General features: G+C 31.8%; 1 protein-coding gene across 1 annotated transcript; it reads left to right on the top strand.

Moving 5' to 3' along the window:
* The first annotated feature begins 12,530 nt into the window (after positions 1–12,530).
* On the top strand, positions 12,531–13,221 carry LOC146930471 (uncharacterized). The gene is made up of 2 exons (XM_085702002.1): positions 12,531–12,739; positions 12,867–13,221. The coding sequence occupies exons 1-2, from the start codon at positions 12,654–12,656 to the stop codon at positions 13,063–13,065; spliced, it is 285 nt and encodes a 94-aa protein (XP_085558128.1). The 5' UTR covers positions 12,531–12,653; the 3' UTR covers positions 13,066–13,221.

The following is a 13,221-nucleotide window of genomic DNA, read 5'->3' as shown; positions in this document are numbered from 1 at the left end:
GGTTATTTGGCTTGCTTGTATTTCGGAAATTTGGAAGGAGAAAAACAACTGTGTCTTAAAAAATGCAGTTATTGATCCTCTCATTATTGTTGAAAAAGTGAAGCTGAATTCCTTTTTATGGCTCTCTTCGAATTTTGTACCAATTTCGTTTGGTTTTCACGATTGGTGGAGACAGCCACTCCTTTGTATGGGTATCATGTAATTTTACTTATTTATTTCTTTGGTGGTGGCATCTTTGTTAGGTGCATGTTGTTTGTAATAGACTTTGAGCGATTCAACATTTTTAGCACACCTTATGCGGGGTGAATCACTTTGCTTTTGAGCAATTTATTCCATTTTGATGTGTTAAAAAAAAAGTATAGTCATCATTACTTTTTCTTTTTTCTTTTCAGTGATTCATCATTTTGTTGAAAGTAAAGAATGTATTCTTTCAAAACTCAAAACCAAAACCTATTTTTTAAGGACAAAACCAAAACAAATGGATACATATATTAAAATTAATTTACTAAATATTATATTTTACAATAATTAAAATATTAGACATAAATCAACTTTTTAATAGAATCATTAACATATACACCTCGTGTGGCTATAGCATACGTTGAGAAAATTATGGGTTTGAAGAAATTATGAGTAATTTAGTTAAAAATAATATGAAAAACACACAAAAATACACCTAATTAAGTTTTTTTTTATTAATTTTTTAATAGCTTACTTTTATCACTTATATATTAGACAATTAGATTGCATATATACATCATGTGTGTATTGTCACGTTATTCAGTGAATATAAACAACCGGTTGTAAACATATTAATTGTAGACGCAGAATAAATTAAATGATTAATCGTCTTTAAGGCCTAGCACATATGTACCGACATCATTAAGCTGGATAATTTTCATGGTGTCTAGTGGTTATTGTCACAATATGTACTTACATCTTACGCTTTGTGTGTGAGTTTATAGTAGTTATTCTCAGTTCGTATTTACACCCAAAAAAGAGATTGAATAATTAATCTACATAATCATATATTGTCTTTTATTTATTAAAGTGACGTAATTATGCAAAGACAAAGTTGTTTTTGATACGAGAGAAACATAAATCAAACTTTGAGATAAATTATAAAATACAAACATTATGAAATACAAATAAAATTACATACTTAGATGGAAAGTATCTTACAAAATCCATCAACACATGGAAAGCATCTTACAAAATCCATCAACACACTTCGAATATAGAGGGCAAGGCAAAGTTGGACAATCAGTGTCTTTAACACACGGAATTTTTACTGCAATGTCAAATAAGAAAAAAGAATGTTATTAAAAAGTATAGTGTATAGGATGAATTAACAAATTAGAAAATGGTATGAAAAATGACATACCACCATTGGTTACAACAAGAAATAGAGAAATATAGATGATGAAAACATAAGCAAACAAGAGAATTTGAGCCATATTTTTTCTCCTTTGTATGTAATAAGATAGTCAAAACTTGATCCCTTTATAAGTGAAAATTTCATGTTTTATTGACTTCATTTAAATTCATTTTAGAATTTAGGAGTTTCAAGAAGCCATTTATAAAATTTGAATTAATTTTAAATTTCTCTATAAACATGCCGTCTTTATCTATTTACCTCACTCAATTGACTACTTAATCTTAGTAAGGATCTCAAATAAATTATATGCGGCGATCATGAAAGTGAAATATATTTTACCTTTTAGCCTTTCTTAATAGATATTGATTCGAGAAAAATCTCAAAATAGAACCAAATTAAAAGTAATGAATGACAAAAAAAAAATTAGTTGTATAAATACTCCGCAAAGATGTGAAAAAATATTTATTATAGTTTAAAAGTATCATATGATGATTTTTTTTTTTTAAATTATGATTTCATATTTATTATAGTTTAAAAGTATCATATGATGATTTTTTTTTTTTAAATTATGATTTCTTTTTTTTTTTAAACAAAATTATAGATTAAAATTATAAGATGTCAAATGTGAAAATTGTATGTAATATAGTCAAGATTTAAATATGGTTTTTGAACTGAAACAAATTAATTTACAAATTAACTTTTTAAGGGTTTTTTTTTTATGAAATTTAGAAAGAACTCTTTATAACTTTCCAAAATAGTTGCAATTACTTAGTGAACTGGAATGAACAAAATAACTAAATTTGATAATGACATAATCTATGTGATAATAACTTTCAATGCAACGGTGGATTTTGTAATACGGTTATGGTAAAGAATTATCATAGATATTAAGTTTGACATTGTGGTATCAATTGATCATATTCCACCTAGATTTTAGTTAAAAAAAGAAAGAAAGATTGAGATCGAATTTTAATTAAGTAGTACAAGTGTATATGAGTGGTATTATATTATACTCCCTCTGTTTCAAAATGAGTGTCGCTTTAGCCAAAAAAATTTGTTTCAAAATGAGTGTCGCTTTCAGTTTCCAATGCAATAATAACTTTTTCTTTTCAATTGTACCCTCCAATTAATACTCTGCACACTACTTCCAAAATATTACTTTTAAAACTAACCAATAGTTAATAAGGATAATTTGGTAAAATAACCATTCTCTTTCTCTTAATCATTGCATTTCTTAATAAGTGTGTAAACGCCTAAAACGACACTCATTTTGAAACGGAGGGAGTACAAGTTTTACTTATCTTGTCAAAGAAAAGAAAATGATTTGAATTTGAAACAAAAATAAAAGAATCTCTTAGAATTTATTTTTTATGAATCAAAGCATAAGCGTCTCATTGGGTCCTTACTTCTAGGAGAGACTTCAACTACTTCAAATTCAAGAACAATAATAACAACCACAACAAAATCGGCAACAATAGCTACGACAACCAACAATAGCAGCAACGACAACAATAGCAGCACCACAACAATAATAAATGAGCTTTATTATACTCTGAAGATGTTATTGGAATAAATGAGCTTTTAAATACACTCAAAAGTTTGTCAAAAAAAAAAATACACTCAAAAGTTCTATTTTACAAAAGTTCCCATTTTTCTCTTTAAGAAAATCGAAAACTTACCATGGGAACTTGATAAATGAATTACCAATTTGTTTTAATTCACTAATACTCCACATACATCTTCCGATCATAATTATAAGCAAAAATTCAATTTTTAAGTTTATTCAATAAATGATATGTGTAGTCTATATGATAGACCACAACTTAAAAAGTGAATATTTGCTTATAATTGTGACCGGATGATTTACTACCGGATGCTTTTGAAGATGAAATTTGAATGTGGGTTTAATGCAATGAAAGTCCAAGAACTTGAAATTTTGGTTTTGTTGATGTGAGAGCAGGGGCAGACCTGGACTCCCAATATTGGTGAGGCACAACTTTTTATCAAATAATTAAATACCGAGCATGGGTTAACTACCGTTTGCAATGAGCAGCAGATAACTTGCATCACAATTATTAGAGTAAATTTTGGGTGTAAATGAGCAATTTTTAAAGTAAGAAGATTAATTTTCAATAACATGTGCAAATATGAGGCCCAAGCCCATAACAACAAACACATTTCTGCTTCTGCTTCTTTCTGCTTTCTGCTTCTTTCTGCTTTCTGCTTTCTTCAAACAGAGTGGCTGTGCTGCTTTCTGCTTCTTCTTCAACACATTTCTTCATCCTTTTCCTTTCTTACTTGAAGGTTCCATGGTTTCTGCAAGTGATTTCTTCTTCTTTTCCACTAGTACTTTGCTTGTGATTGAGGGATTTAGTTTCAGTTTATTGTTTCAATTCATTGTCTTCATATATTAAAAAAAAAAATCAGCTTGGTTTGGTGTGGCACTTGCCACACCAGGACCTGTTTAGGTCCGCCCCTGTGTGAGAGATCTTTTTTTTTTCAAAAGAAGGATGACGCAAAAAATGGAGGATATTAAGGTTTAGAAATTAAATATTTCTTCTTTCAGAATAGTGGCAAAGGTTACAAAGTAATAAATTGTACGTAGTTAATTGGAGTAGCTGATAATTTTATAATTTGGAACTGTTCAAAACTTGCTAGAGACTTGTTATCTCGCTTAGCAAGAAAGGCATAAAGCAATCTCTTGATTTTCCAAGATTCACTTAGCAAGTTGTTTTTCTTGCTTAGCCATTTTGACATAAATAGGTGTTTCAATTCTTTTTATCCAAAATTCAACGAAACATAACTGGTTCATGTTCAAAATGACTTATATGGTACATAAAGCATAAAATAGTGAAAGTAAAAAATATGGATAGAAAATTTGGTTGCCTCCCAATAAGAGTTTGTTTAACGTCATTAGTTTGAAGCCTTTTCACAACATTACATCACTACCCACGAGGTTGAAGCATATTTCCTCAATATGGTAGCTAAGAATTTCATATTCGTCAAGTGTGATTATAGATTAAACTTATAGAGAGAGAGGTAGGTCATTGTGAGATCAAATTGATCAGGATCATATCATGATCATAAGAAGCGGTTATAATTAGTTGATAGGACAACACAATCATTTTTAAAGTGTTAAAAGTGAATTCTAGCATTGTCTAAAGTTTGAAGAGGTTTTCCAAAACTTGTACAGTCAAACAAATAAATAAAAGAAGATAAAATAGTACGGTATTTGAGAATGTCTCTCAAACACCATAATGGAAAATCTCATAATTTGTGGGACTAGACTAACCCAATTAGAATGAACAAATATAACATCATTGTGTCATCTTCTCCATCCCTTGTGTCATATTCACTATCCCTTATATATCTTCATTATTTGATAGTTCTGAAAAAAACACATTCATCAAAACTCTTCAAGTACAAATTCATTTTGATGCATTCTTTAGATTAGTAAATCTAGATCTCTTCTCAAAGTTGAGAAGTATCCAAAATTTTAAAGGTTGCAATTTAACACACGCACACACCCGTGATATATATATATATATATATATATATATATATATATATATATATATATATATATATATAATGAATTTAATTTAAAAATAATGGGTGGCAAAAAATATGTTTTGTGATGGTTTTACTTGATTAAGTGATCTATTGAACTAACTCAAGGGGTACACGCAACATATTGCTTAGAGAAATTTAATATTAATTCTAATTTTATAATTGTCTTCTTGCAAATCTAAAGTTCTAAAAACTATTTAATTGAAGTTAACAAAAAATGAAATTTTCACATATAAAGAAATAAAAAAATACATTTATTACGTCCAGAGCAACAAAATTATGGCTAAAATTTTCATGTTTGTTGTTTATGCTTTGATTATCTTTGTTTCTCCGTTTCTTCTTGCAACCTTCAGAAGTATGTTATTTTTTATAGCATTCTCAAATTTTCCTTTCCAACTTAAACACACATCACCTTTTAATGACAATTTTTCTTTTTTTTTCTTTTTTAACAATACAGCTCGCCTTCCTTGTGAAAAAGATGATGATTGTCCAGAGGCATTTTTACCACCAGTTATGAAGTGTGTTAATCGTTTTTGTCAGTACGAGATACTTGAATAATTAAGTTTAAAAATAATTGTATTACCACTAAAAGTATCGTTTTAATTTGTATTTATATGTCATAATGTTTGTACCTTTACTATATACCTCAAACTTTAATCTATGTTTTTATGGCCCTTCAATTTTTATGACAAGTTCGGAAGTGTACTATTATATGGGTCCTGTTAACCGGTGTCCCCGGGGCACTGGTTAAGCATACTATAAAAGGGAATTATTACCATGAAAGGAAACTATTTTTGACTTTATTATAAATTAATTACACAATTTCAATGCATTAATTACTATATAATTTCCTTTTTGATATCTTTAACTAGTGCCCCGGGGCACCGATTAGCATTTCCCTTATTATATTAGTGCAAATATTTTTACCTTAATTTGATCATAGAGAATATTGAAAAACTTTAGATTAAACTTATATATACTACACGCCCCTAAAAAAAATCCTTTTTTTTTTGTTGCAAAAAGATAGCTAGCAAAGTGCTAGACTATCAAAAATATAAATAAAGATAGGAAAGGAAAATACAAAAATAAAGGAGGGGGACCAAACCAAAAACCTCCTTAGTAGGTGACAAACCTAAAGTTAGGCATGCCTAATCTATTTTTTGTGTATGGTTCTGTGATGCTACTAGGTACATTCATCCAAACTGTAAAATTTTCAAGATTGTGTCCAATGAAAGTCAGTTGGTCTGCACAGACATTTCCTTCCCTAAATATGTGAGTAGCAAGAAGATTCATGTTTCTAGTTAGCAGCATGCAATTCATCCACTTATTTCTTAAGTGCTAAGGAACTAAAGAATGGTTTTTGAAAGCCCTAATAACCAGCTCATAGTCTACTTCCAACTGAAGATTTAACCATTGGTGAGTAATAGCTAGCTCAATAGCTCTCATAGCACCAGACAGTTCAGCATGTAGAGAGTTCCCTATGCCAGTGTTTTCTCCAAAGCAAATGAGCATCTCTGAGTTACAGTTTCTAAAAATGCCTTAGAGGAAGATTGCAGCCTCTGAAGGTGAGAAAAACACAAGAAGGGGGGTTGAATTGTGTTTTGAAAAATTCTTCGTTTCTCCTAAAACCTGAACACACTGATCAGAAGCTAAGTGAGACAGCTTCTGAAGTGATAATCAGAATCTAAATGCAGCGGAATAAAACAGAGAGAGAGAAGAAGAACGACACAAAGCAATTATACTGGTTCCTTCCACAATCCGGAAGTAGTCCAGTCCCCCTTGCACTTCCAAGGAGATTTCACTAAGAGTAATATCTGATTACAATTGCTCAAGCACACACGCAAGAGACTTCCTTTGCTCAAGCACACAAGCTAGAGACTTCCTTTGCTCAAGCACACAAGCTAGAGACTTCCTTTGCTCAAGAACACAATCAAGAGACTTCCTGCTCAAGCACAACTGCAAGAGACTTCCTAATTAAACAAAATTACACAGAAAATTGTTTAGGTTGAACACTTGATATACAATCAGAGGTGCTCACAATACAAATCAGATACAGACTCAATGGACTTAAGAATTTCTAAGAAATGACTTTGAGACACAGAAATTCTAAGTGAATGCAGAACAATTTCAGCAGAGGTTTGGCACTTGTAAAAATGTTGAGAGTCTGTTGTTCAGCATTACCAAATCTCTAGGTCTTCACTCCTTTATATAGAGGTGTGAAAGAGACGTTGTGAAATTGCCAGCACACCAAAGAGTCGTTGTTGAAGCTTGATCTTTCACCTTTGATCTTTTTCCTGATTTGGTTGTTGTCCTATGAAGAACTAATTTGAAATCCATTCCTTATCCAAAGGAACATCTATGCAGGCGAAGCCGTATTCTGGAGCTGTTTTCTTGTCTTGTAGCGTGGACACAAAACAGAGTAGTGGAGAACGTGGTTGTACAATTCGTACAAATGTCAACGCTTTCGTCCAAATTGCAAGCACATGCCTTCAAACACCTTTGAAATGACCGTTGCAAAATTCCACTAATCCTTTGTTGCGTTTTCGAATCCAATAGACAGCTTTTGCAGTGATAATTCTTCAATTCTTGAATCTTTGCAAATCCAGTTGATATTCAACTTCTGGTGAAATGGCTTCTGATGAGGCAGCTTCTGCAGCTTCTGATGATACAGCTTCTGATGATATGACTTATGCAGCTTCTGATGATACAGCTTCTGATGATATGACTTCTGGACCTCTTGTCTTCAGGAGCACTATTCTTACTTCAGAAGCGACTTAACTTCAGGAGCGCTTTTTCTCTTCAGTAGCAAGTTGCCTTCAGGAGCGTCCAAGCTTCAAATTTTGTTGTTTTCCTTTGCTCTTTATTTGCTCATTCAGAACCAATGATGATGTAACTTTTTAATTATGGTCCTGTATACTTGAACAAATATTAGCTAGTCCAATTTACAATTTTTAATACCTTGTTATCATCAAAACTCTTTAAGGTTCATTGTTAAACACATTTTGTTCCAACAGCCTCTATTCATTAAGTTATCATCAGTAGGGAGTTTGTCTAACATAAATCTCCAAACCATCAAAGCCTTAGAGGGAGGAATGCCAGGGGACCAAATCAGCTTAGCCCAATTTACTTTAGGGAAGTGAGTTTTCTTGAAGTTACAGGCATCCTGCAAAGTCAGCTCACCATTGTTACTGTGTTTCCAAATCAATTTATCTTTGATGCACTGTTTTGGAATAATAACTTTTGAAGCAAGTAATCTCAAATCAAGGAACAAACTCAACAGATCATCAAGGAATCTCTAGTTGTAATTCTGCATATAGTAGTTAAGCTTTTTAGGGAGCATGTTCAGCTGATGAGGAGCAATATCAAAAGTGTCAGCTAAAATTTCCCCACACCAATTATCCAGCCAACAGTTAATTGTTTCACCATCTCCAACTAACCAGTTATAGTTGTCCATTAAACTTTGAAATTCAGACTCTGCACCACTCCAAATTGAAGAATAAACATGATGTTGGATGCAAGATGAGTTTCTAATTACTCTACTTCTTAGCACATGAGCCCATTGTTCCTCAGATTGAAACAGTTCCCAACAAATTTTCAGGTTTGAGGCTGCATTTAAACAAACTAAAGATCTAATCCCCAGACCACCTTCATCATAGTCTGCACATACCTTTTTCCATGCACATACCTTAAAAAAATCAATTAAATAATAGTAATAAGCTACTTTAGTATATAAATTTAAGTATGCAAGGTCATTACGACTCTATTGGGGTGTTACAGACAACCATATAGAATGATGTTTTTAAAGTTATGAAGACGGTTTTTGGTGTTGTAATCATGCATCTAAAGTGTTTTGTCTTTATTTTTCACTATTCTTTTATGGGTTAATTAAGTAAATGGTCCCTATAAATATTCAAAATTTTGTTTTTAGTCCCTACAAAATAAAATCACACTTTTTAGTCCTGTAATATTTTCCTTTAGCATTTTAGGGGACCAAAAATGCTGACGTAAAATTTTTACAGAGACTAAAAATGTTGATGGAAAATTTTACAGGGACTAAAAATGCTGACGAAAATTTTTACAATGACTAAAAAGTGTGATTTTATTTTGTAGAGACTAAAAATGAAATTTAGAATATTTACAAGGATCATTTACTTAATTAACCCTTCTTTTATTGAATATGTCTCCTACTCTTCAACCTTGGTCAACGATACTTCAACAATTGTGACTTTTTTATGAAGATTCCACTATTTTTTCCTCATTGATTTATCCTATTTATTTGGAATAAAAAAAAACATAGAAAATTCTTCTAAAAACATAAATAAAAATACCAATTTATTTAATAAATCTTAACAAAAAATGGGGTAAAATATCATGTTATCAAACTACTCCATACTTGAACCATAACTGAAGGTGAGAAAAACACAAGAAGAGGTTTAATTGTGTTGCCTTTTTATGTTTTTTTTTTTCTTATGAGTGTTAAGACTTGATCAGAATCTGAGGTATACAAATTTTGATACAAAGTCTGAATGCAGCGGATTAAGTACAGAACACAAAGATAAAGAGACAAAACGAGAGAAAACAGACACAAAACAATTTTATACTGGTTCCTCCTACAATCCAGGAGTAGTCGAGTCTCATTGCACTTCTAAAGGATTTCACTATAATCACTCTGAATTAAAAATTGCTCAAGGACACTTCCAAGAGACTTCTCTTTGCTCAAGCACAGATGTAAGAGACTTCTATGCTTAAGCACAACTGCTGAAGACTTCCTGCTCTAGGACACTATCTAAAGTCTTCTCCTCAAGGACAACTCCAATAGACTTCCCTTTGCGTAAGCACAACTACATAAGACTTTCCATTGCTCAAGGACAACTCTGAGAGACTTCCAAGGTGCTCAAGGTTTGCACAACTGCAAAACTAGTTAATTTGTTATTACACTGTATTTAACAAGGGTTCATCAACCTAAGTTACAAGTTAGAATCTTAGGCTCCATAAGTTGCAAGTCCTCAAGAAATTGGGAACTCACATCACAAGGTCACTCATTTGTGTTCAAGGTGATTTAGTTCCACTCAATTATTTCTCAAACTCCAAATAATACCATAAACTTGACTTTAAACATATATTCTTTAAAAGTAAGCATAAATAAGAATACTTTTCAAGTTTAATCCCACTTATGTTTCCAAAATCCCCAAGAAAATATGTCACGCCAGCCAGTTGCAGTCGAGGTAAGACATCATGTATCATAAATGTTGTATATCAACCTCATAGCTGATACAATTAAGAGGTACTTTGGGATACAACTGAAACATATGGATATGACTATGTGTATGAAGCCATGTCCACAGCGAACAAAAAAATTGGTGCATTTGCCAATAGGTTATCAAACTCTAGGCTTTGCTACATTCTTAAGGGGCTTTGCTACATTCTTAAGGGAAGAAGGAAAATCAACTATGGAGCACACCATAAGGTTTACTGAATAGTGCGGTAAGGGAACCCATAGCGAGCTCCACAAGTTATAGATGTTCATTTTAGTGTTATACGAACAACATTCTTGTGGTATTAATTCCTTTCACCAAACTCAACCCAAACATGGAAAAAACATGGAAAGGTGTTTCATGACAGGTTCTACAGGCCCAAACCAAAAGTTAAAGCAGTTGATAAGTTAAAGCAGTTGATCTGATGAATCTCAAATGACAAGCAGGTTCTACAAGTTCTCGTATTCGCTCCCACGTACTTCAGTTGCTTCTTCTTTTTTCCATTTGTTCAACAAGTTTTTGTTAGGCAAAAATTTCTTGTCATGATTTTCCACATTTCCTCTTGAGAATCATTTTGCTAACAAGATGCTCCAGCCACAACGTTTTTGTGTTACGTCTTGCTTAACGCGGTGCATTGTTATCAAAAACTCGACTTAAGTCCCAAAATCCTGGGTTTTGCGACTTTGTGTAGCTTCACGACTCAAATCCATAGCAAAGTCCCAAAAACAGACAAAATCCTATCAAAATAGCACAAAATCGTGAAATTCATTCAAAATCGCAGGATTTTGATGGATTTTGAAGGATTTTGTTCATTTTTTGATAAGGGTTAATTTTTGACCCAGTTCGTAAATTGACCCGATTTGAATCCATGACCCGTTCTATAAATACCCAAAAGGCTAAAAATTTTCATTCTTTCACTTCCCCCACATTTATGTATATGTATTTTGTGGACTTTGGACTTTAGTCATTTATGACTATATGCAATTGATAACATATATTTAACATTATTTTTGTTTTGGTACAATCCTCGATTTTGATTGCGATTTTACGAGTCCCGACTTTGCTATCCTACATCGATTCTACAAAAGTCTTTGAGTAAAATCCTTCGATTTTGATTGCGATTTTACGAGTCCCGATTTTGCAACTCCCTTTCGACTTGAAGTAAAGTCCCGATTTTGATAACCTTGGAGAAGAGGAAGAGCAACAATGCTAGTTAGTGGTTAAATCCAGCATCACCATATCATTACAAGTCCCTATCTGGTTGATCATACTCACGTCATACATTACCTCTAAATCTTGTCGCTACATTAATTTGCAACCTCAATTACTGAATCAACTTCCAAGTGACCCCTCCAAAGTCACCATGGCATCTTTGTCTTTTGGCCACTCCAATATTGTTTGGTTTTAGATTTAATGTCTTTGTTGGTAGTTTTATGATATTATTGTTATGTTTCTTCTTCTTTTTTTTTTTGCTTTTTTATGTTATTTTTAGTTTGTTTTAGGTTTGTACTGTAAGTGTTCGTTAAAATTTCTGAGAATGACCCGTTTTGTCGATTTTATATTTTGAGTAAGGAGCTTATGATGACCATCACCAAATTCAATATTTTGCTAACCTCACAAATGACTTATCGAGATGAGGCTTAACTTGTCATGTCAAAGACACCAATAGTCGATCTGAGTGAACACCAACAAACATATTTTTCTCCGATAAGTGAGATAAAAATAAATGTGAATCTTGACCATTTGCCATATGTGGGAAACATTTGTTTGGTTTGTTTCATATTTTATTTATGTGCTATTTAAAGATCGTTTTAATCTCGTCATTTTTTACAAACGTAATGTACTCAACTTTCTTGTATCTTTAAAATTTCTTATAATTTTGGATATCTATTAAATGTTGAATATATCTTATAATTTCGTAAATATCTTGTATATATTATGCATTTGAAAATTTTATTTTTTCTTCACTAACTTATACTTTCAACACGGTCCCCATAAGCTAAATTTCTGACTTCGTCCTTTGTCATAACACTAAATAAAAATCATTTAGGTACCTGCAAAAATATATATTATTCTATTATTTAATTCTTTTATCATTTTATTATTTATTTGTTTGTTTATTTGCGTGTCTAAATAAATTAACAAAATATAATAGATAAGGAAAGGATCCCTCAAAAAAAAATAGAAAAGGAAAGGAAAGCACCAATAATTTCCCGGTCCCCAAAAAATAAAAATAAAGAAATGACATATTTTACCATAAATAATTACTACATGACTTGACTTTATCACCCTTATGGCATAAATGCTTGGTGGATAGGACAATAGATACGTCATACAGTCACAACTCACAAATACTCAAGAAAGAAAGAACAGTACTATCAACTATCTCTTTTTCCTCCTTTATTTCCCATCCTTTTTTCCTTTACCTAGAAAAAACAAAACAAACCAAAATGCAGTCCATGTTAAACCTTCGTGCTACTCATGGAGTTCCTCTCTGTCTTTCTGGAATCACCAACCCTCTTGCTCTTTCCAAAGAGTAAATTAATTAATTTATTAATTAATTAATTAACACCTCTTTTGATCTATGATCTCACTTGTTTTTTTTTTTTTTTTTGATAATTATATTCTCTTATTTTGATATATGTTTGAATTTGATGGTGCAGGATGGCAGATCACGACCGAAGAAGAAAAGATATGAGGAAGCAAAGATCAGTGCATGCAAATCAAGAAAAGGGTGCACAAAGTCAAAGAAACAATGATTTTGTGGAGATGAAAGGTGATGATGATCTTGAAGATCTGGATGAAATCTTGCATCAACTGTCTCTTACTTATCTCACAGGTTTATCAGCAAAAGCTGCTTAGTTAGATTTGGTTAGATTCTTATCATCTAGATCACTTTCATTTTCTGGATTCTGTTGTTGATGTTGTAAATTTCTGTTCTATTATTGTTAAAAGTTGTTGTAACATGTAAAAACAATATCTCCTAAATTAACATTCTAGTAAGTTCAGACGGTAAAA

Source organism: Medicago sativa, chromosome 4 (assembly GCF_051527215.1).
Source record: "Medicago sativa cultivar Bolivia chromosome 4, Bolivia_mono, whole genome shotgun sequence".
NCBI lineage: Eukaryota > Viridiplantae > Streptophyta > Magnoliopsida > Fabales > Fabaceae > Medicago > Medicago sativa.
This window is presented reverse-complemented; position numbering and strand designations above follow the sequence as displayed.

Bases quoted from the DNA above. Each gene is read 5' to 3' on its own strand.
- LOC146930471 (XM_085702002.1), top strand. From the start codon at position 12,654: ATGCAGTCCATGTTAAACCTTCGTGCTACTCATGGAGTTCCTCTCTGT. The intron at 12,740-12,866 runs GTAAATTAATTA...TTGATGGTGCAG, and splicing joins CCTCTTGCTCTTTCCAAAGA to GATGGCAGATCACGACCGAA.